We start from the raw sequence: 24,191 nt of genomic DNA, 5'->3' as shown, positions 1-24,191 counted from the left end.
TGACACAAACCTAGCTCCCCATCCACTGTGTTGAGCAGTCTGTCACTTCGCCTGACATTGAGTCACACACACACCCATTACCATGGCAATGAGTGGGCAATGTGAGGTGCATCTCCTGCTTATGTTATGTCCAATGAGCGAGAGTTAATTGCCTCACGTGATCGTTGTGCCTGTAAATAGCCCTTAACTGCTTTGTAGTCCGAAAGAAATATGAAATGTCATTCCATTCAAAGTTGCCACTTGGCCCATTGAGTTTTCTGCTAGCTTGTTTGAAGCTAAATTTCTCGATTTCAGCCCAAACATCATCCAAGATCATTTATTTTATTTGTTTATGGGATGAGGGTATCACTGGCTAAGCTATTGCCCAGGGGGTGGTTAAGAGTCAACCACATTGCAATCACACATAGGTCAGACCAGATGAGGACAGCAGATTTCCTTAATGAAACAGCATGAGTGAACCAGATGGGCTATTACAGCAATTGGCCATTGTTAAACATTCACCTTGAGACCAGCTCTTCAAAATCCCAGTTTTTTAATTCCATCATCTGCATACAGTGGAATTGTGAGCAGCCACAGTAACCCCGCTGGGTTAGCCTGGGGTTTTGGATTATTAATCCAGCAACATGACCACAATGCCACCACCTTCCTGCGTTGTTGCAATGATTCTACCTCCACGACTCGTTTGTGTTTGAAAATCAGTGATTGGGACTTTCCTGAAAAGGTGCAGTTTAAAACTCTTCACTCACCCCACCCCTGCAAAAATGCCAACACCCACCCCCCCAACCTCTCCACAGTCAGCTCCGCAGAAATGAAACTAAACCTAATGCAGAATCAGATCAGAGCAACACATACAGTAATCACACACTGAACGCTCGGAACAAGAGCTCCCGCAATCAATCAAACATCCCCCCCCAAGGGCCCCGCACTCATTTCAGCAACGTCTGTCTGAGCATACAGGGCTGGGGGCTGGTACAGTAAACTGACAGTCTGAAACTGCCTGCGTTTGCATTTTACAGACTATGATGTGGAAAGGACTTGTCTTCAGTGTTTCCAATTCATTAAAATATCTAAAACAAATCAAAACTTGCATTTACCTAGCACCTATCAAAAACTCCCAGACATCCCAACGTTCCTCACAGCCAATAAAGTCCCTGCTGCGTTGTAGAAGAAATGGCAGCCCTGACAAACAGCAAGATGACAATGACCACTTCATCGGCTCTTGTGATGTTGGACGCACAACTCTAGGATAAAATAATGGCAGCATCAGTGCAGACTGATGGGATGTCATACAAAAGATGTCATTTCTGCAGCACTCTCTCAATACTGGCTCTCTGACAGTGCAGCTCTCCCTCAGTACTAACCCACCGGCAGTGCAACACTCCCTCAGTACCGACTATCCGACAGTGCAGCTCTCCTTCAGTACTGACCCCCTGACAGTGCGGCACTCACTCAGGATTGATCCTCCGACAGTGCAGCACACCTCAGCACTGACCCTTGACAGTGTGGCACCCCCTCAGTACTGATCCTGCAATAGTGCCACACTCCCTCAGTATTGACCCTCCGACAGAGCAGCACTCCCTCAGTACTAACCATTTAACAGTGCAGCACTCCCTCAGTACTCACCCTCCAACAGTGCGGCATGCCCGCAGTACTGACCCTCTGACAGTGCAGCACTCCCTCAGCACTGACCCTCCGACAATGCAGCACTCCCTCAGTACTGAGCCTCTGGTAGTGCGGCACTCACTGAGGACTGATCCTCCGACAGTGCAGCACTCCCTCAGTCTTGACACTCCCGCAGCACGGCGCTCCCCCAGCACTGACCATTTCACAGTGCGGTGCTGTCTCAGAACTGACCCTCCCACAGTGCGGCGCTCCCTCAGCAATGACCCTCCGACAGTGCAGCACTCCCTCAGCACTGACCCTTCGACAATGCAGCACTCCCTCAGTAATGACTCTCTGATAGTGCGGCACTCCCTCAGCACTGACCCTCCGACAATGTAGCACTCCCTGAGAAATGACTCTGATTGTGCAACATTCCCTCAGGACTGATCCTCCCACAGTGCGGTGCTCCCTTAGCACTGACCCTCTGACAGTGCAGCACTCCCTGAGCCTCGACACACCCATCCTGCAGAGCTCTCTCAGAACTGACCCTCCCACAGTGCAGCACTCCCTCAACTCTGACCCTCCGACAGTGCAGCACTCCCTCAGCACTGACCCTCCCACAGTGCGGCGCTCCCTCAGCACTGACCCTTTCACAGTGCAGCACTCCCTCAGCACTGACCCTTTCACAGTACAGCACTCCCTCAGCACTGACCCTCCCACAGTGTCGACGCTCCCTCAGCACTGACCCTCCCACAGTGCAGCACTCCCTCAGCACTGACCCTTTCACAGTACAGCACTCCCTCAGCACTGACCCTCCCACAGTGTCGACGCTCCCTCAGCACTGACCCTCCCACAGTGCAGAACTCCCGCAGTACTGACCCTCCCACAGTGCGGTACTCCCTTAGCACTGACCCTCTGACAGTGCAGCACTCCCTGAACCTGGACACACCCACCCTGCGGAGCTCTCTCAGAACTGACCCTCCCACAGTGCAGCACTCCCTCAACTCTGACCCTCCGATAGTGCAGCACTCCCTCAGCACTGACCATCCCACAGTATGGTGCTCCCTCAGCACTGACCCTCCGACAATGCAGCACTCCCTCAGTACTGAGCCTCTGATAGTGCGGCACTCCCTGAGGACTGATCCACCGACAGTGCAGCACTCCCTCAGCCTTGACATTCCCGCAGCATGGCGCTCCCCCAGCACTGACCATTTCACAGTGCGGTGCTGTCTCAGAACTGACCCTCCCACAGTGCAGCGCTCCCTCAGCAATGATCCTCCGACAGTGCAGCACTCCCTCAGCACTGACCCTTCGACAATGCAGCACTCCCTCAGTAATGACTCTCTGATAGTGCGGCACTCCCTCAGCACTGACGCTCCGACAATGCAGCACTCCCTTAGTAATGACTCTCTGATCGTGCAACATTCTCTCAGGACTGATCCTCCAACAGTGCGATGCTCCCTCAGCACTGACCCTCCGATAGTGCGGCACTCCCTCAGCACTGACCCTCCGATAGTGCGGCACTCCGTCAGCACTGACCCTCCGAGAATGCAGCACTCCCTCAGTACTGACCCTATGACAGTGCAGCTCTCCCTCAGGACTGACCCTCCCACAGTGCAGAACTCCCGCAATACTGACCCTCCCACAGTGTGGTGCTCCCTTAGCACTGACCCTCTGACAGTGCAGCACTCCCTGAGCCTCGACACACCCACCCTGCAGAGCTCTCTCAGAACTGACCCTCCCACAGTGCGGCACTCCCTCAACTCTGACCCTCCGACAGTGCAGCACTCCCTCAACACTGACCATCCACAGTATGGTGCTCCCTCAGCACTGACCCTCCCACAGTGCGGCACTCCCTCAGCACTGATCCTCCCACAGTGCGGCGCTCCCTCAGCACTGACCCTCCTTCAGTGCAGCACTCCTTCAGTACTGACCCTCCCACAGTGCGGCACTCCCTCAGCACTGACCCTTTCACAGTGCAGCACTCCCTCAGCACTGACCCTCCCACAGTTCGACGCTCCCTCAGCACTGACCCTCCCACAGTGCAGAACTCCTGCAGTACTGACCCTCCCACAGTGCGGTGCTCCCTTAGCACTGACCCTCTGACAGTGCAGCACTCCCTGAGCCTCGACACACCCACCCTGCAGAGCTCTCTCAGAACTGACCCTCCCACAGTGCGGCACTCCCTCAACTCTGACCCTCCGACAGTGCAGCACTCCCTCAACACTGACCATCCACAGTATGGTGCTCCCTCAGCACTGACCCTCCGACAGTGCAGCACTCCCTCAGCACTGACCCTCACACAGTGTGGCGCTCCCTTAGCACTGACCCTTCCACAGTGCAGCACTCCCTCAGCACTGACCCTCCGACAGTGCAGCACTCCCTCAGCACTGACCCTCCCACAGTGCAACACTCCCTCAGCACTGACCCTTCCACAGTGCAGCACTCCCTCAGCACTGACCCTTCCACAGTGCAGCAATCTCTCAGCACTGACCCTTCCACAGTGCAGCACTCCTTCAGTACTGATCCTCCCACAGTGCGGCGCTCCCTCAGCACTGACCCTTCCACAGTGCAGCACTCCCTCAGCACTGACCCTCCTACAGTGCAGCACTCCTTCAGTACTGACCGTCCCACAGTGCGGCGCTCCCTCAGCACTGACCCTCCCACAGTGCAGTGCCCCGTCAGCACTGAACCCTCCCACAATGCGGCGCTCCCTAAGCACTGACCCTCCCAAAGTGCAATGCTCCTTTAATAATGACCCTCCCACAGTGCGGCGGCCCCTCAGCACTGACCCTCCCACTGTGCAGCACTCCCTCAGCACTGACTCTCCCACATTGCAGCACTCCCTCAGCACTGACTCTCCCACATTGCAGCACTCCCTCAGCACTGACCTTCCAACAGTGCAGCACTCCCTCAGCACTGATGCTCCCACTTGCAGCACTCCCTCAGCACTGATCCTCTGGCAGTGCGGTGCTCCCTCAGCACTGACCTTCCAACAGTGTGGTACTCCATCAGCACTGATCCTCTGACAGTGTGGCACACCTTCAGTACTGACCCACCAACAGTGCGGCACTCCCTCAGCACTGACCCTCCCATGGTGCAGCACTCCCTCAGCACTGAAACTCCCACAATGCAGTGCTCCCTCAGCACTGACCCTCCCACAATGTGGTGCGCCCTCAGCACTGACCCACCCATAGTGCGGTACTCCCACAGCACTGACCCTCCCACAATGCCGTGCTCCCTCAGCACTGACCCTGCTACAGTGCAGCAGCACTCCCTCAGCACTGTCACTCCCACAGTGCGGCGCTCCCTGAGCACTGACCCACCCACAGTGCGGTACTCCCACAGCACTGACCCTCCCACAATGCCGTGCTCCCTCAGCACTGACCCTGCTACAGTGCAGCAGCACTCCCTCACCACTGTCACTCCCACAGTGCGGCGCTCCCTCAGCACTGATCCTCCCACAGTGCGGTGCTCCCTCAGCACTGACCCTCCCACTGTGCGGTGCTCGCTCAGCACTGACCCTCCCACAGTGTGGCACTCCCTCAGAACTGACCCTCCCACAGTGCAGTGCTGCCTCAGCACTGACCCTCCGACAGTGCGGTGCTCGCTCAGCACTGACCCTCCGACAGTGCGGTGCTCCCTCAGCACTGATGCTCCCACTTGCAGCACTCCCTCAGCACTGATCCTCTGGCAGTGCGGTGCTCCCTCAGCACTGACCTTCCAACAGTGTGGTACTCCATCAGCACCAATCCTCTGACAGTGTGGCACACCTTCAGTCCTGACCCACCAACAGTGCGGCACTCCCTCAGCACTGACCCTCCCATGGTGCAGCACTCCCTCAGCACTGAAACTCCCACAATGCAGTGCTCCCTCAGCACTGACCCTCCCACAATGTGGTGCGCCCTCAGCACTGACCCACCCACAGTGCGGTACTCCCACAGCACTGACCCTCCCACAATGCCGTGCTCCCTCAGCACTGACCATGCTACAGTGCAGCAGCACTCCCTCAGCACTGTCACTCCCACAGTGCGGCGCTCCCTCAGCACTGATCCTCCCACAGTGCGTCGCTCCCTCAGTACTGACCCTCCCACAGTTCGGTGCTCCCTCAGCACTGACCCTCCCACAGTGCAGTGCTGCCTCAGCACTGACCCTCCGACAGTGCGGTGCTCTCTCAGCACTGACCCTCCCACAGTGCGGTGCTGCCTCTGCACTGACCCTCCCACAATGCGGTGCTCCCTCAGCACTGACCCTTCCACAGTGCGGTGCTCCGTCAGCACTGACCCTTCCACAGTGCGGTGCTCCCTCAGCACTGACCCTTTCACAGTGCGGTGCTCCGTCAGCACTGACCCTTCCACAGTGCGGTGCTCCGTCAGCACTGACCCTTCCACAGTGCGGTGCTCCCTCAGCACTGACCCTTTCACAGTGCGGTGCTCCCTCAGTAAATATGAAGTTTTGAATTTGCAGCAAGACGAGGACAGTTGGTCCCTCAAGCCCATTATTTATTAAGACCATGGCTGAGCGGATTTTCAGGTCGACTCCACATTCTTGCCCATCCCTGATAACCTTTCAGCTTGCTTCTCAATAATTCATCTACTTTTGCTTGAAAAATATTTAAACATTTTTGAGGAAGTTAGTTTTTTTTATTCACTTGTGGGTTCTGAGTGTTACTGGCTGGGCCAGTATTTATTGGCCATCCCTCATTGTCCTTGAGAAGTTGGTGGTGAGCTAGCGTTGGATTTGTCGGCTTTTTGTGTACCAAAGACTTGGATCCAAAGACTCTCAATCTTCTGAGGGTCCAGTACTTGTAGATATCTCTATTTTAAAAGGACGACCTTTGATATTTAAGTGTAACCTCTTGTTCTAGATTCTCTCCCATACAGGTAACATTCTCTTCATGTCTACCCTTCACGATCTTTTTTGTTTCAATCAAGTTGTGTCTTACTTTTCCAGACATCAGTGGATATAAGCCCCACCTGTCCAATATTTCCTCACAAAACAACTTCTTCATTCCAGGAAAGCATTGTCTGAATTGCTTCCATTGCATTTACATCCTTCCATAAATAAGCTGACTGAATGGAATGCAGAATATAGTGTTATAGCTACAGGGAAGGCTTTAGAGAAAGATCAACTCTAATGAGTGAGAGGTCCATTCAAACATCTGATAACAGCGGGGAAGGAGCTGGTCTTAAATCTGTTGGTACTGGTTTTCAAACTTTTATATCTTCTGCCCAAGATGGTGGAAGAGAATATAGCAGGCAAGGGAGGGGCGTTTAATTATGTTGGCTGCTTTCTGGAGGGAGCGGGAAGTGTAAAAGAGATGCCTGTACAACCAAAAGGTGTCCTGAAACTTGGCACCAGGTAGGCAACAAGGTAAAAACAATGACTGCAGATGCTGGAAACCAGAATCTGGATTAGTGGTGCTGGAAGAGCACAGCAGTTCAGGCAGCATCCAAGGAAGGGCTTTTGCCCAAAACGTCGATTTCGCTGCTCCTTGGATGCTGCCTGAACTGCTGTGCTCTTCCAGCACCACTAATCCAGAACCAGGTAGGCAACACAGCCTTCGGGATTCTGTCGGTGCTGCTGAGGACAGTCTCTAACCCTTTAACTGTGTTATCCTCTATCAATATGTTTCTCTTTTCTCCTCCCACTTTAATGGCACTCAGTATCGCCTCCTGTGGCCAGTTCACTCATTGTCCTCAGAGTTTGTGCCCATGCTCACCCTGGGAGCAAGATCCTTGTCGAGATCAGTGGGGTGCTGGAAAAGCACAACTGGTCCGGCAGCATCCGAGCAGCAGGAAATTTGACGTTTTGGGCAAAAGTCCTTCATCACACCAGAGGGGGTGTGGGGAAGTGTGGGAAGAGGGGGGTGTGGGGGAGTGTGGGAGAAGGGGGTGGGAGAGTGGGAGGAGGCAGTGTGGGGGAGTATGGGAGGAGGCAGTGTGGGGGAGTGTGGGTGGAGGGGGAGTGGGGGAGTGTGGGTGGAGGGGGTGTAGGGGAGTGTGGGTGGAGGGGGAGTGGGGGAGTGTGGGTGGAGGGGGAGTGGGGGAGTGTGGGTGGAGGGGGAGTGGGGGAGTGTAGGTGGAGGGGGAGTGGGGGAGTGTGGGAGGAGGCAGTGTGGGGGAGTGTGGGTGGAGGGGGAGTGGGGGAGTGTGGGTGGAGGGGGTGTAGGGGAGTGTGGGTGGAGGGGGAGTGGGAGAGTGTGGGTGGAGGGGGAGTGGGAGTGTGTGGGTGGAGGGGGAGTGGGGGAGTGTGGGTGGAGGGGGAGTGGGGGAGTGTGGGCGGAGGGGGTGGGAGAGTGTGGGAGGAGGGAGTGTAGGGGAGTGTGGGAGGAGGGGGAGTGGGGGAGTGTGGGTAAAGGGGATGTAGGGGAGTGTGGGTGGAGGGGGAGTGGGGGAGTGTAGGTGGAGGGGGTGTAGATGAGTGGGGGAGTGTGGGTGGTGGGGGTGTAGGGGAGTGGGGGTGTGTGGGTGGAGGGGGTGTAGGGGAGTGTGGCAGGAGGGGGTAGGGGAGTGTGGGTGGAGGGGGAGTGGGGGAGTGTGGGTGGAGGGGGTGTAGAGGAGTGGGAGAGTGTGGGTGGAGGGGGTGAGTGAGTGTGGGTGGAGGGGGTTGGGAGAGTGTGGGTGGAGGGGGTGGGGGAGTGGGGGAGTGTGGGTAGAGGGGGTGTAGGGGAGTGTGGGAGGAGGGGGTGGGGGAGTGTAGGTGGAGGAGGTGGGGAAGTGTGGGAGGAGGGGGTGTGGGGGAGTGTGGGTGTAGGGGTGTAGGGGAGTGTGGGAAGATGGAGTGGGGGAGTGTGTGTGGAGGGGGTGGGGGAGTGTGGGGGAGTGTGGGTGGAGGGGGAGTGGGGAAGTGTTGGTGGAGGGGGTGGGGCAGTGTGCGTGGAGGGGGTGGGGGAGTGTGGGGGAGTGTGGGTGGAGGGGTAGTGGGGAAGTGTGGGTGGAGGGGTGTAGGGGAGTGTGGGTGGGGGAGTGTGGGGGAGTGTGTGTGGAGGGGGAGTGGGCGAGTGTGAGTGGAGGGGGTGTAGGGGAATGTGAGTGGAGGGGGTGTAGCGGAGTGTGGGAAGAGGGAGTGGGGGAGTGTGGGTGGAGGGGGTGTAGGGGAATGTGAGTGGAGGGGGTGTAGCGGAGTGTGGGAAGAGGGAGTGGGGGAGTGTGCGTGGAGGGGGTGGGGGAGTGTGGGGTAGTATGGGTGGAGGGGGAGTGGGGAGTGTGGGTGGAGGGGGTGTAGGGGAGTGTGGGCGGAGGGGGTGGGGGAGTGGGTGGAGGGGGTGGGGGAGTGTGGATGGAGGGGGTGGGGGAGTGTGGGAGGAGGGCAGGCTGGGTGCAGGACAATTCCGATGGAGCAGTAATGGGGGTGACCCGATCACATTGAAGGGTGGACCAGACACAGTGGGCTGAATGGCCTATTTCTGCTGGTCCTGTATATCACTAATAGGAACCCTCCACAGGACCTGTTCACTCTGTTCTAAATGTCACAATCTCCAACATCTTGCCTCCCGCCTGATTGGCTCCAACTGCTCGTTTTGTCTTCCATTTCAGACTCTCCGTTCGAGTGGAACCTGCTCAATGGCGGCTTGATCAATGAACATCTCAGTGGGTGCTTTCTCTCTCTCTCTGGTACCTGGGTGTTTCTGAATGACTCCTGTTTGCCCAGTGTGCAACACCTTTGTTTACCCAAGGTGCCGTAAATAATGTTGTGACTCCTTTGAGACGTTTATAAAATTTCTGGATGTGAAAGTTAACTCCGTGTGTGCCCTACTCAGCTCCAGACTGGAATCTAGACTGACTGCTCTCTGCTTCTAACATTGGTTCATTAGATCTATATATTCCCACTGCATCCCTCCGGCTCCCGTATCTCCATCGGATGTCCAGGTTTGTAACTGGGGCCTGAAGATTCAGAGGGACCTGTTCTAACTCTGGGGTGGGGCTGAGGTAGAGGCTTCGCTTGGGATCTTGCTGCTTTTGGTTTCTCACACGGTGGCAGTGGGAGTAGATGGGTGGAGGCAGGGGATACTGGGTGATGGTTGTGAGTAAGATAGACGCAGCGGGAGGAGTGGGCGCCAGTCTGAGGGAGGGCGCAGTGAGGGGCCGTTGGTCATGGGGGGACATGATTTCATTTGATTTGATTTATTATTGACACCGGTACTGAGATACAGTGAAATGTATTGTTTTGCGCTAACCAGATAAATCATACATTACATAAGTACATCAGAGCAATAGAACAGAATGCAAAATATAGTGTTACAGCTACAGAGATGGTGCAGAGAAAGATCAGCTTAATATATTAGCGGTCCATTCACAAGTCTGATAACAGAAGGGAAAGAGCTGTTCTTAAATCTGAGGGTCTTTGATTGTGCTGGCTGTTTTCCCGAGGGAGCGAGAACTATAGACGGATTCAATGAATAGAAGGCTGGTTTTCATGATGGACTGGGCTGCGTTCACGACTCTGTAGTTTCTGTAAGAGCAGTTGCAATACCATGCTGTGATGCATCCAGACAGAATACTTTCTGTGGTGCATCTACAAAAATTGGTAAGAGTCATTGTGAATATGCTAGATTTCCTTAGCCTCCTGAGGAAGTAGTGGCATTGCTGGGCTTTCCTGACTGCAGTGTCGATGAGGATGGACCAGGATAGGTCGCTTGTGAGATCTAGTCCCAGGAACTTGCCAGGGTCACCACATCTGAGCACCATGAGATGTTGATCCCTCTGCCTTGCCTGAGGGCGCTGTGCGATCCATCCAGTGAACTGAGAAACCCTCAGGGCGTAAGGCATAGGCGGGTGAAGCAGGATTGCGCCATGTCTCTGTAAAACACAGCACACAGCAGTCTCGCAGTTCCCTTTGGGCAGTGAGACTAGCTCGGACAATGGCTTGGACATTTCCCAGGAGCACGCTGGGGAAGGGGTACGGGGTGCCATGAAACCATGCTGTTTCAGTCTCCCCTGCAGGCCAGCATGTCTCCCCCTGTTTCCTGGGGAAGTGGCTGCTTGTGGTGGGGGCCGGGAGTGGGATTGGATGGTCTGCTGTTCCAGAAGGTACGTGGGTGTGTCTGGGTGGGACCCTGGGCACCAGTCCCAGCCTCGGGCACTTTGGAGGATGTGGGAGTTTTTGTACTTGTTCTGGTCGGACCCCCATTGGTGGGTCACCATGAGGTCGGGTACAGCCGCAGAGTCGGCTCTCCGATCGGCGCCTGGGCCGGGCCTTCGAGAAACCGGGAAGTGGCCGCTCTCCCTGTTGCCATGGTCATGGTCCCAGTAGCAACAGTCAGACCCCATAAGTTCACACAGTCGGACCCCGTGCGTTCACACAGTCGGACCCGGTGGGATCACACAGTCAGACTCCGTGGGTTCATACAGTCGGACCCCGTGGGTTCACACAGTCTAGGGAGGCTCTCAGGGTAAGGGTTAGAGGAGAGTATAGGGTCAGGGTTGAGGAAGAGTGTAGGGTCAGGGTTGAGGGAGGGTGCAGGGGTCAGGGTTGAGGGAGGGTGTGGGAACAGGGTTGAGGTAGAGTGTGGGATCAGGGTTGAGGGTTGGTGTAGGGTTCAGGGTTTTCGGAGGGTATGCGTTCAGGGTTGAGGGATGGTGTCGAGTCAGGTTTGAGGGAGGGTGCGGGGGTCAGGGTTGAGGTAGAGTGTGGGGCAGAGTTGATGGACGGTGTGGACTCAGGGTTGTGGGAAGATGTGGTGTCAGGGTTGGAGGAGGGTGTGGGATCTGGGTTGGGAGAGGGTGTGCAGGCAGGGTTGAGTGAGGGTGTAGGGATCAGGGTTGAGGGAGGGTTTGGGGTCAGGGTTGAGGGAAGTTGTGGGGTTCAGGGTTGAGTGAGGGTGCAGTTGTCAGGGTTGAGTGAGGGTGTAGTGGTCAGGGTTGAGTGATGGTGTAGGGATCAGGGTTGAAGGAGGGTGTGGAGTCAGGGTTGAGTGATGGTGTAGGGGTCAGGGTTGAGGGAGGGTGTGGGGTCAGGGTTGAGTGAAGGTGCAGGGGTCAGGGTTGAGTGATAGTGTAGGGATCAGGGTTAAGGGAGGGTGTGGGGTCAGGGTTGAGGGAGGATTTAAGAGTCAGGGTTGAGGTGAGGGTATTTCCTACAACAGTAGCAACACTTTGAGAGCATACCAATGGTGGGGAAGCACCTCAGGGCGTGTTGGTGTTGTGAAAGGAGCTATCTAAATGCAAGACTGTCAGTGTTGTGCAGAAGTCATGTGATTCCCTCCTGGTTATTGTCTAGTTTTGGCATGTAACCTTAGATCCGTCTCTGGGCTGGGAGAGTGTGTGAGACAGTGTGAGGTGAAGACGCTGTCCAAGGCCCATGTTAAAGCTCTAGGGCCATGGGTATAAATCCCACCAGGGCAGCTGGGAGATCTGAATTCAATTAAACGAAATCTGGGAGTCATTATCAGTGACAGTGAACATGAAACTATCATCGATTGTTGCATGTGACTCTTAACCCACAGCAATGTGGCTGACTCTTATCTGCCCCCTGAGATGGCTGAGCAAGCCGCACTCAGTTCAGGGTCAATTAGGGGCAGGCTACAACTGCTGGGCCAGCCAGCAATGCCCACCTCATTTGGAGGAAAAGTGTACGCAGTGTGCCAGCTCTAGTGTCAGAAGGCACTCCTTCTGCTGGGTTAGTTGTTTCAAGAAATGCTAGGAACAAGAGCACTGCTCCTGTGTTTACTATCTCACCCAGCTGACACTTCCTGCAATTTGTTTGATAATTTGCGGTCACAGTGGGTTTGTTTTGTGCTTGGCATTTACTCAGCTGATGGCCATTTGCCAACCTGCTGGAGGGCAGGGGATTGTTCACCTCGGAAAAGGAGGCATTGACAAGACTAATCTGTGAAATGAACAGTTAGAGAACTCAACGTCCTCTTTAGTTATTTGAAACAAAGTCAATGGCACATGGTGTTATTGCTGGACTATTTATCCAGAAACCCAATAATGTCCTGGGGAGCTTGTTTCAAATCTCATCCATGGTGGAATTTGAATTCAGTAAAAATCTGAAATTAAGATGATGTAAAACCAGCATTAATTGGTGGAAAGACCCAGGTGGTTCACTAATGTTCTTTAGGGAGGGATACTGCAATCCTTTCCTGGTCCAGCCTACATGTGACTCCAGACCCACAACAAGATGGTTGACTCTTAACTGTCCTCCAGGCAGTTAGGGCTGGGTAATAAGCACTGGTCTGGTCCCATGTATGGTTTAACAAATGAACACTGCAGACCCAGAGAGAGAGGACAGTTGGTTTGTTTTTAATGCTCCCTTTCCTCAAACTCGGTCGACCAGAAAGTGCTTCGTATCCATTGAAGCAATGTTTGGAGTGTTGTCTCAGCGCACAGCAAAATCCCACCAGTGCTGTCATAATGAGCAGCTTTTTGTGGGCTGGAGGTAGTGTCACAGGGTATGCAGTAGACTGAATCCAAGCAAAGTTGAGAGGGGGCAGTTTGGGGGTTGAAGTGGGAGAGAGATTGGCGGGCGGCTGGAACTGGTCTTTTACATCCCCGGCCAAGTCGACTAGATCTCTGATCACTCAGGAGAACATGCACAGCAGGATCCCACCCAGAAGACCCCGTTGGAGTGAGTTGGGTCAAACAGATTCCCCCAACTTACCTCACCCCCCACTTCTGTCACCAACCTCACCACCCCCTCCCTCAGCAACCTCATCACCCTCCCTATCTCACCAACCTCAACTCTCCCTCCCTAACCATTCTCATCAACCTACCTCATCAATCCCCCTACCTCACCCACTGCAGAACCCCACCACTCGAACCTCACCCTCCACCTCATCAATCTCCCCCAACTCACCAACCTCAACCCCCCTCCCTCAGCAAGTTCATCTCCCACCCTATCTCACTCACTTCACCCCCACCCCTCCAACCTTACACTCCACCTCACCAAACTCTTCCCTACCTCACCAATCACCCCCACCTCAACCCCACCCTTTCAACCTCACCCCCTTACCTCACCCCCCCACCACCCGAGTGTGGATGGAAACCTGGGTATTTGGAGTGAGGGGCTAAGGTTGGGTCCGGAGAACAGGCTGGAGGGGCCAAATGGTCACCAATCGGCCCCATGGGTCAGAAAGGATTGCTGAGACTGTGTCACGGGAAGAAACCAGGCCCCACGTCCTCCAGCTTTCCCCAAACAGAAAGAAATGTTCACGCAGACCAGCCCTTCATAACAAATGATCTTTATTCATTATTACAATATTACAAAATACCATAAAATCGTAGGCTGGAAACTAAAAACAATTCAGCTTTGAACAAAAGGTCACAGTCCAATCAGACAGCTTATTAAGACTGGGACAGAATATTTCCGAAGACACATATCATCACACAGAGAAAGATCCCACATCCAGCTTCCAAAACAGAATGAGACGACCAGCTTTAAAGACTAAGGAGACTACAGGGGGACAGATACGTAAGTAGGTGCTATTCCCTGGTGTCGGGGTGGAAGAGAGGCAATAGAGTTTAATTGAACATTCAACGTCTGTATTCACATTATTTTGGGATTGAGCTTTCCCGCTCTCACTCACTGTCACATTATGGGTTATTTCATTTCCGTGGCTCAGTCTCAGTAACTGTGTCGATTGAAGACAGGAGCAAATTGGTAGGGAAATGGAATTCTTCCCAAGCTAAACAAAAGCATCTTCACTCCTGCTGACAACCATGTGGCTCATTCACTTTGACAATGTATTCAAACACAGGATTGATGTGGAATTGAGGGAGTCCAAATCCATCACTTGGTTTCAGGGCACGGTGAAACCAATCAGCAATTATATTGAACTCCCCTGCACCTCCCTTCCCAAGGATTCCACAAATGTCAGGGTACGAACAGGGTAAAGCTGCCCTAACACCGTCCGCACCAAACACTCCCAGAACAGGCATTACTGAGATTACAGATTAACACTCTCCGTATATTTTTAAACTGAAAATAAAGCTCTCTCTACACTGTCCCCATGAAACACTCCCAGGACAGGGGCAGCATAAGGTTAGATGTAGAGTAAAGCTTTTCCTAAAGCTTTTCCTATATATGTATATATATATTTGCTGCTCTCTGTGACAGAGAAAGATCCCACAGCCAGCCTCCAAAACAGAATGAGACGATTGGCTTTAAAGGGGGACATATACATCAGTAGGTGCTATTCCCTTTCACAGAGGTGCCAATTTGACACCAATTTTGTGTTTGGGGGCAATCACACTTGGCATCACAGTGAGACCGTCCATTCTGAATCCAATTTCACCAATAAGGCCGCAGGAAGGGGAAGTTTGAAAGATGATTGGTCCGTGTCGGGTTTACAAACAAATACAACCCTTAGTCTGACCTCAAGTAATGTTGACAACTTTGGTAGATGTTAGTTCTTTTTCTGATTAATGCAGATGTAGCGAATCAAGAGGTTTGTTGACCATCATTTCTTTTCATGCCTGTGAATTCCTGGAAAGAAGAAAGTTAATATTTGTTAAAGAATTAGAAAACAGCATTTTAGATTGGGGGGAGCGTGTACACGGGGCAGTGGGAGGGGTACTAAATAGGGGGGTAGGGTCAGTGATGGGGGAGAGTTTCCATAGGACTGAGGGGGGATTAAATAGGGGATAGAGTCAGTGATGGGGGGGGAGTGTAAATAGGGCTGAGAGGGGGATTAAATAGGGGGGTAGGGTCAGTGATGGGGGGGAGAGTGTACATAGGGCTGAGGGGGGATTAAATGGTGGTGTTGGGCCAGTGATGGGAGAGAGTGTACACAGGGCTGAGGGGGGGGGGGGGTTAAATGGGGGGTTTGGGTCACTGATAGGGAAGAGTGTACATAGGGCTGAGAGGGGGATTAAATGGGGGGGGGTAGGATCAGTGATGGGGAAGAGTGCACATAGGGCTGAGGGGGATTAAATAGGGGGGCAGGGTCAGTGATGGAGAAGACTGTACATAGGGCTGAGGGGGGGATTAAATGGGTGTATAGTGTCAGTGATGGGGCGGTAGAATGTACACGGGACTGTGGGAGGGAGTTTAAATGAGGGGGTAGGGTCAGCGATTGGGGGTGAGAGTGTACACAGGGCTATGGGGGACGGGATTAAATGGGAGGGGTAGGGTCAGTGATGGGGTAGAATGTACATGGGGCCAGGGGTGGGAGTAGGTTTTATTGGGGAGAACGAAATATACTTGTGTCTTGCTTGTTTTTCATTCACTAAGGGAGTTTCTGCCCAATGATTGCCCAATGTTCAAGCTGCTGTGTGTTAGCTGAAGATTACAATGTGAGGCAGTAGTTTGGGTGGATGGGGCATGTGGAGGGACTGGAGTCTGTGGGGAGTGTTTTAGAAGGGGACTGTGATGGTGTGTGGGGAAGATTGAAAGGGAGGACGTTTGGGAGAGAGTGAGCTGAAGATGGAGGGATCTGGAGAGAGTGTGTTTGGGAAGCAGCAACTGGAAGAGATGTAAAGCAATGAAACAAAACTCTCACCTTCCCAACCGGTGCCTCATCGACCTCCTTTTCTGACTTGGTTTTGTTTTTTTCATGTCGAGTTTCTTCGTCAGTTTCTTCACCCACTTTTCCTGTGGCGGGCTGCACAGCTGTCTATTCTTCTTTGTCCGGAACCTGTTGGGAAGGTGAAGGGTCAGGGTTAAACATGTGTTTGAAACCTCAGCTGATGAAAGACTAAGAAATTTCCAGTGTCCTTTCTTCAGTAGTCTCCCTACTCCTGCATCTCCTGGGGTGACATCTTCAACAAATATTCTTTCATGTTAAAGTCCAAAACACCAAATGTTCAGACAGTATGTGACAGATCAGAAGCTGACATTGGTTGGGGTAGTTTAGTATCAAATCGCCCGAGACAGGGTAAAATTAACACTCTCAAGCATGCGAGTGTGCATGAGGTGTTACATGTGCACATGCACATGTGTACTTGCCTGTACATGCGTGTGTCTGGTAATCTCAGGAATGGCAATATTGTGGCCATCTCCACTTTTCCCAGGTCTGGGCTCAGGCGTGACCTCCTGCCCTTTAGGTGGGAGCCATTCCCAGTTGGGACCGTGAGCGGAAAATGGGAAAAGACAGATAGTCTAGCAGCATGGACAGGCAAACAGAAGATGAAACGAATGCACAGAAGTGTTTGGGGATGCACTGTGGCAGATGAGATAGAGAGAGGCATTGCAGACTTAATGATGCAGTGATAAACAGTGACGGGGGTCCCGATGTGACATGGGCATCAGTCTTTGCAGATGGCAAGATATTTAGCAAAACTGATGGAATCTTGGGCTTCATAAATTGAGTCATAGAGCACAGGGCTCAAAATGTGTTGCTGGAAAAGCGCAGCAGGTCAGGCAGCATCCAAGGAACAGGAGAATCGATGTTTCGGGCATAAGCCCTTATTCAAGAACATTCCCGAAACGTCGATTCTCCTGTTCCTTGGATGCTGCCTGACCTGCTGCGCTTTTCCAGCAACACATTTTCAGCTCTGATCTCCAGCATCTGCAGTCCTCACTTTCTCCTCATAGAGCACAGGGCCAGGGATGCTATTCCTAGGTTAGGTCTCAACCAGAGAAATTCCTCCAGTTCAGAACATTTTGGGAAGGGTCTGGGACTCCTCAAGAGGATGTGGTGGGAGATTTCCCAGAGTGGTTCCGGGGATGAGGTATACCAGAGTTTCAGATAAAAGACAAATCTAAACTCTTGGCTGATGGTTCTTGAATGAGGGGGGCACAGATTTAGGATTTTGGATAAGTATTGCAGAGGGAATGTGAGGAGGAAGGATTTTCTTTAACACAGTGAGTGGGAGTAGGCTAGATCTTGCTGCATGTGGAGAGAGAGAGGCTGGAAGTGGAGAAGGTTTGAAATTGAAACCGGATAGGGAGCTAAACCGGCAGGATTACAGGATCGAGACGGTGTTCAGGGTTGATGGGGATTGCTCCATTGAGCAGACCCTAATGGGCCGAGCGGCCTCCTTCTGAGTCGACTTGCACCCGAGGGTGGAAGAAGGTGTGAGGGACATGCCTGAGTCAATACTTACACGACAGCGTGTATTTTGCAGCCATCGCTGGGCAGTTGTATTCGGTAGCTGTGCAAGATCTTCAAGGGAATCTTGCTTGGGCTGGTGGTGAGGCAGCAATCCTGCGTAGCCATGCTGTCCTCATTGGCTGGAAGGAAGAACAAAGAGAGTTTAGATGCATTTAATAATCAACATCCAGTGACAGTAACCCCACAGCAAGGTGGGTGACAGAGTTACTGGGACACCCACACCAGGCTGTAGGAGTTGAAAACAGAGGCAGAAAAGAAAGGGGGGAATTCTCCTCCGGAATCCCACTTGCATTCACGGCCTTCTCCCTTACCTTTATTTTCTGGAATTAGCCAGGCTGAGGCATTACATTGTCATCAGAGAACTTTGAATACTTGGGAAAGTCATTAAGAACATCTCTAAGTAAGTAGAGAATTGAGGTGACAGCATGCGGTAGTGCAGAACACAAGACCCTTTGGTCCATCATATATGTACTCCTGGCCCTATGAAAGAGCTAGCCAGTCAGTCCCACTGTCCCTGCTCCCGTTTCCCTGCACCCCTGGAAACGTCATTCCTCCCATTATTTAACGGTTACTACTTTCTAACGGTTACTACTGAATCTGCTCCCACAGACCTTGTAGAAACATGAAAAAGAAAAAAAACAAATATCTCCTCTTCTCCACCCAACCTCCCACCTCTCACCTTCTCCACATTTATCTACAGTGTATGTTCCCAGCAATCTGCCTCTGACTACAGTTTCTCTGTCTCCCCAGTTTTTCTGTTGAAATATCTCAGTTACACCTCACCTGCGAGAGGCTTACTGACCTTGAGAAATGCCCCAGAGAGAGGCGGCAATGATGAGGAGGAGGGTAGCAGTAGAGGTGACTGTTCCCTTCATGATGCGCTGCATATAGCTGTTCTTTGAGCAGTTCAGCTCAGGGCTCTCTCTCTCTCTCTCTCTCTGACTTGAGCTGTTGCTACTCTGTGCTGTCTTCAAATCAGGCTATTTATACTCTCGAGTGGCTGAAGTTTTGTATTGACTCACCCCTTTCTATTAACCACAGAGTTATTTGCCAACCTTTGACAAACTCTCAAATGTTTACCTTGGCAGCGGTTCAACACTTGGAGCGAATTATTGTCAGTCAGTCATCTCCATGTTCCCTCTTTGATTCAGATACTGTTCCAACTCATCCCCAAACCCCCTTACACTTCTGTCACTTCTAAACATTAAAGAAAAATCAGAGGATTAACCCTTTCAGATTGTGCTTTCTTGGAATTTAAAGACAAGAGGGATTGCAAGCTTATTTGCCGTGAGGACAGAATCAGGAAATGTTCCAAATTATTTTGGCACAAGATTTCTCTGTGTGCTTCAGGTGTCCAAACATTCCCAATCTATGGATGGCCACTTCTTCAAAACCACTCAGCCCCTATCAATACCCTCAAGGTGGGCATACCTATAGGTTTTGTTAGGCCAAAGTGGGCACTGCAGATGCGGGAGATTAGAGTCAAGATTAGAGTGGTGCTGGAAAAGCACAGCAGGTCAGGCAGCATCCGAGGAGCAGGAAAATCAACGTTTTGGACAAAAGCCCTTCATCAGGAATAGTTTTTGTTCCCTACGCAGGGAGTACAAAAAGCTAAAATGTAGGGTCAGCAAGCTACTGAATGGAATTGAATTGAATTGAATTTATTGTCACGTGTACAGAGGCACAGTGAAGAGCTTTGTCTTGCGAGTAATACAGACAGATCAGAGAGTTAAGTAGCATAGATAAGTAAATAATAGGTAAACAGCGGCAAAAACAAAAACACAGGTACAGGCGAAAGTTAAGAGTTTGTGAGTCCAGTCAGTATTCTAACAACAGTAGGGTAGAAATTGTTGCGAAACCGGCTGGTGCGTGTGTTCTAACTGAACGTGAATCTTTATCAAAAGAGTATTTCAGTACAGCACAGGAATCGTGAAACCCTGCTTCATTGTGTAGGAGCTTAGACAGACTGTACCTGGAGTCCTGTGTGCAATTTGTCCTTCTCTCAGGAAGGACATTATTACCGTAGAGGGAATGCAGTGAAGATTCACCAGACTTGTCCCTGGGATGGCGGGGCAGTTCTATCAAGTGAGATCGGGACAAGATGGATCTGTATTCTCAAGGGTTCTGACGAATGAAAGGTGATCTCATTGAAATGTAAGACATGGTGAGAGCAGTGAAAATATAGTTATTGAGTATGTTTAAACTAGATATTGATAGATTTCTGATTATCAACGGTGTACAGGGACGGGGTAGCTAAGGGACATTGAAGTACTCGACCTCACACTGTACCCCCCCCCCCCACAGAACCGACTGAGTGACAGCATTCTGAGCTCAGTAGCAGCAACATCCAGAAATAATTAGCGTAGACATTCTCAAAAGAATGGCAGGAGACACAGCAACAGAACTGCAGACTGTGGTCTAATGATGATGTTAGTTATCTAGACGCCATGGTTAATGCTCTGAGGACATAGGTTCAAGCCCACCAGGTGGAATTTAAATTAAAACCACAATCTCACCTGTGAACTGAAAGGGGGGTGGGGGGGGGGAGCTGAGCTTGCATTTACATAGCACCTTTCACTATCTCACAAGGCCCCAGAGTGCTTTACAGCTAATACTGTGGGAGGGATCACTGTCATGATGTTGGAAACACAGCAGCCATTTGAACACAGCAAGATCCCATTAATGGCACTGTGTGTTTGACTGGGTAATAAGTTTCTTCAACTCATTCATGGATGTTGCCAGCTCTGCCAACTTTTATTGCCTGTCCCTAGTTGCCCCTTGAGAAGGTGGGGGTGAGCTGCTTTCCTGAACAGTCAGTGTCCATGTGCTGTGGGCAGACCCCCAATGCCCTTAAGGAGGGAATTCCAGGATTCTGACCCAGCGACAGTGAAGGAATGGTGATATATTTCCAAGTCAGGATGGGGAGTGGCTCAGAGGGGGACAATCACTAAGGGAATATGAAAGTGGCAGATGCTGGATCATGTGGGACAAAGGCAATCTAGCTAGATCAGACATCAGGTTCTGGGTGATCTCAGAGACACAAGCAGACTGTACTGGGAAAAATCTGCTCTTGAGAAATATTTGAAGGGGTATAATGAGCAGTGATTTTGGAAATCATTACCCAGAGAGTGGTGAAGACATGAAGACTGTTACCATGAGGAGTAGTTGAGGTGAACAGCATAGAATTCTTTAAGAGGAAGCTGGATAAACACAAAAGGGAGGGAGAGTACGTTGGCTGAAGTCCACTATTGACACTATTTCAAGCTGAGATCAATTGGTTAATGGCCTTTCAGGGAAAAGAAAGATGGAAATGGAGAATCTAGGAGCAGGACTATCCTGCTCAGTCATTCAATATGATCATGGCCATTCCTCCATCTCAAAGCTACATCCCTGCTTCTACCTCATTCCCGTCTAACTGCCTCATTGTGGAGTGGGTAGGAAGCTTAAGCTCAGCCATGTTCATATTGAATTGAGAGCTTGGAGAGGCTATCCCTGCTCCTCATTTGCATACACTGATGTTATAATGTTACAAAGGCTCATGAACATCAGTATAGAACAATTGGGCTGAATGGCCAGCTTCTGCGCTGTCCAATCCATGTCATGCATTTAACTCAGGAATTTCCCCGTGGAATAGATAGTTGCCAATGACAATTGTTAAGAAAGGTACTGGACAAGTTAGGAAGCAAATGAAGAAAATGAATGATGTGGAGGTGCCAGTGTTGGGTTGGGGGTGTACACAGTTAAGAATCATACAATGCCCGGTTATAGTCCAACAGATTTACTTGGAAGCACTAGCTTACAGAGCGCTGCTCCTTCATCTTTGTGTCCCTTTACATTAGTAAAACCATGGCAGATGGAAACCCACGATGTGAAAACGTTGTCCACTTTTGAAACACAAAAGATACATTTGATAGAAATATAAAAATAATGGCTACAAGAGCAGGTCAGAGACGAGGAAGCTCAGAATGCGTAACTCACATCCTGACTCTGCAAAGACCATCCACGACCGAGGAGGCACAAGTCAGGAGTGTGATGAAATACTCCTCACTTGCCTGGATGGGTGCAGCTCCAACAAAATCAAGAAGCTTGATTCCATTCAGGATACAGCAACCCACTTTGATTGGCATCAACCCACAAACATTCACTCCCTCCACCATCAATGCTCCATAACAGCAGTGTGTACTATCTACAATTGTTTCACTAGTGAAGCTAGGAAAAATGCCCAGAGAATTAAATAGGACACTGGATCATTTCTCAACCTTGCTCAACTGGCCTTTAACTGAAAAATTAGAAATCAGGAAGAGCCAGATCTCAGATGCTCTCATGCTTTCTCAATGTTGGGATGAGATTTCAATGAATAGTTGCCTCCTCTTTTACTAATAGTCACAGCCGAATGTGTCTGTGAGAATGCAGCCATCATATTGTCATTTTATTGGTCTCCTTTTTAAAGCAAGGATTTAATGGACAATTAGTAAAGAAAACACCCAGGTTGACAGGGTTGTTAAGAAGGCTTACAGTGTTTTAGCTTTTATTAATTGAGGGATCGAGTTCCGGAACCATGAGGTTATGCTACAGCTGTACAAAACTCTGGTGCAGCCGCACTTGGAGTATTGTGTACAGTTCTGGTCACCGCATTATAAAAAGGATGTGGAAACTTTGGAAAAGCTACAGAGGAGATTTACTAGGGTGTTGCCTGGTATGGAGGGAAGGTCTTACGAGGAAAGGCTGAGGGACTTGAGGCTATTTTTGTTAGTGAGAAGAAGGTTGAGAGGTAACTTTAATAGAGACATATAAGATAATCAGAGGGTTAGATAGGGTGGAGGAGAGCCTTTATCCAAGTATGGTAAGCATGAGGGGCCATAGCTTTAAATTGAGGGGTGATAGATATAGGACAGATGTCAGAGATAGTTTCTTTACTCAGGGAGTAGGAAGGGTATGGAATGCTTTGCCTGCAACGGTAGTAGATTTACCAACTTTAAGTATATTTAAGTCGTCATTGGACAAGCATATGGAAGTACATGGAATAGTGTAGGTTAGATGGGCTTCAGATTGGTATGACAGGTCGGCGCAACATCGAGGGCTTAAGGGCCTGTACTGCACTGTAATGTTCTATGTTCTATGTAAAATAAGAACAGGTATGAATTACAAAATGGCTAAGCCATTTGACCTCAGGACCCAGGACAAACAGAGACAACCTTTGCTCCATGAACAATCTTGACTCGCAGTGTTTACTCCAATAACCTCATGGTTGAGACGAACACTCTAATAAAGGCAGGACTTGTGCTCAGTGTGTGTGAGTTGAAAACAAAACTATTCTGTTTACCAACTGAACACTAGACTTTCTCATTGCTCTTGATTTCTATTTCCAAAGATAAGTCTGACCTGCCCACCCCACAACCCCCATCACCCCTCCAACGTAGCTGAGTTGCTGTGGCAACATATACTTTTGTGTGTATGATGTACGTTGTAGCTCAGAGCCAAGAATAATGACAGTTGAGACTTGAGTTTCTTTTCATCAAATAACTGATGTAGAATCCCACCCACCTCTCACCCCCCCCCCCCCCCCCTCCCACTTCCTGCCAGTGACAAGTGCTGCAAGGATTTATAAATTGTTACACAACCCTTTTATAAAGTCATAGAGATGTACAGCATGGAAACAGACCCTTCGGTCCAACCTGTCCATGCCGACCAGATATCCCAACCCAATCTAGTCTCGAATGCAATATTCCAACAGTGGCCTAACCAATGTCCTGTATGGCTGCAACATGACCTCCAACCCCTGTACTCAATACTCTGACCAATAAAGGAAAGCATACCAAACGCCTTCTTCACTATCCTATCTACCAGTGACTCCATTTTAAAGGAACTTTGAGACTGTATTCCAAGGTCTCTAGTTGTCCCTTGAGAAGTGGGGTGAACTGCTTACTTGAACCGCTGCAGTCCCTGTTCTGTGGTTTGACTCACAATGCTGTAAGGGAGGGAATTCAAGGATTTTGACACAAAGACACTGAAGGAACGGCAATATATTTCCAAGTCAGGATGGTGAGTGGCTTGGAAGGAACTCACAAGTGGTGCTGTTCCTATGTATCTGCTGCCCTTGTCCTTCTCATTGCAGGTGTAGGAGTAGTCATTAAAAAAAAAAGATTGCCTTTGATATGGAGTTGGGAATTCAATTTTTTAAATAAACTATTAAATATTTAAGGGGATTTAAATGTATTTAATAAGCATGCAAGAAAGGGAAACAGTTCACTATGGTATTTAGAACTTTATTCAATTTGAGCCTGGTACCTGAGGTCTGACTATAGTGGATATGACATGGGAATGCATGAGCAAGTGGTGGTGGGTCAGGAATCATGGGTTGCTACGAAGTGTCAGCAAATTGACACAGGGTCTAGAAGGAACCTTAGAGATGGGAGTTGGCAATAAATTGCCACTGAGTTGGCATAGGGTTTCTAATGGGGCATTGAGGTGGGTCATGAGTTGGTGTGAGTTGGCTTGTTTGTGATGTGAAGAGTGGACTTGGGTGGCTGGAGGGGTCTAATATGTAATAAAACAACAGGGGCAAAGTTCCAGGGAACTGAGGCAGGCATTT

General features: G+C 50.8%; 1 protein-coding gene across 1 annotated transcript; it reads right to left on the bottom strand.

The window, feature by feature from the left end:
- Positions 1 to 13,770: 13,770 nt before the first annotated feature.
- On the bottom strand, positions 13,771 to 18,544 carry LOC122565202 (C-C motif chemokine 19-like). Its single transcript, XM_043720931.2, has 4 exons — positions 18,402 to 18,544; positions 17,592 to 17,718; positions 16,046 to 16,180; positions 13,771 to 15,030 (listed from the first exon to the last, which is right to left on the bottom strand). The coding sequence occupies exons 1-4, from the start codon at positions 18,484 to 18,486 to the stop codon at positions 15,015 to 15,017; spliced, it is 363 nt and encodes a 120-aa protein (XP_043576866.2). The 5' UTR covers positions 18,487 to 18,544; the 3' UTR covers positions 13,771 to 15,014.
- Between the last annotated feature and the right edge of the window lie 5,647 nt (positions 18,545 to 24,191).

Source organism: Chiloscyllium plagiosum, unplaced genomic scaffold (genome assembly GCF_037043375.1).
Source record: "Chiloscyllium plagiosum isolate Xiang-an unplaced genomic scaffold, Cpla_swu_hap1 HiC_scaffold_2, whole genome shotgun sequence".
NCBI classification, from domain to species: Eukaryota; Metazoa; Chordata; class Chondrichthyes; order Orectolobiformes; family Hemiscylliidae; genus Chiloscyllium; species Chiloscyllium plagiosum.
This window is presented reverse-complemented; position numbering and strand designations above follow the sequence as displayed.

Coding starts and splice junctions, on each gene's coding strand:
- LOC122565202 (XM_043720931.2), bottom strand. CDS start 18,486: ATGCAGCGCATCATGAAGGGAACAGTCACCTCTACTGCTACCCTCCTC. Junction 17,719..18,401: donor TCTCTGGGGCATTTCTCAAG/GTCAGTAAGCCT, acceptor TCTTCCTTCCAG/CCAATGAGGACAGCATGGCT. Junction 16,181..17,591: donor TGCAAAATACACGCTGTCGT/GTAAGTATTGAC, acceptor CCTTCCCAACAG/GTTCCGGACAAAGAAGAATA.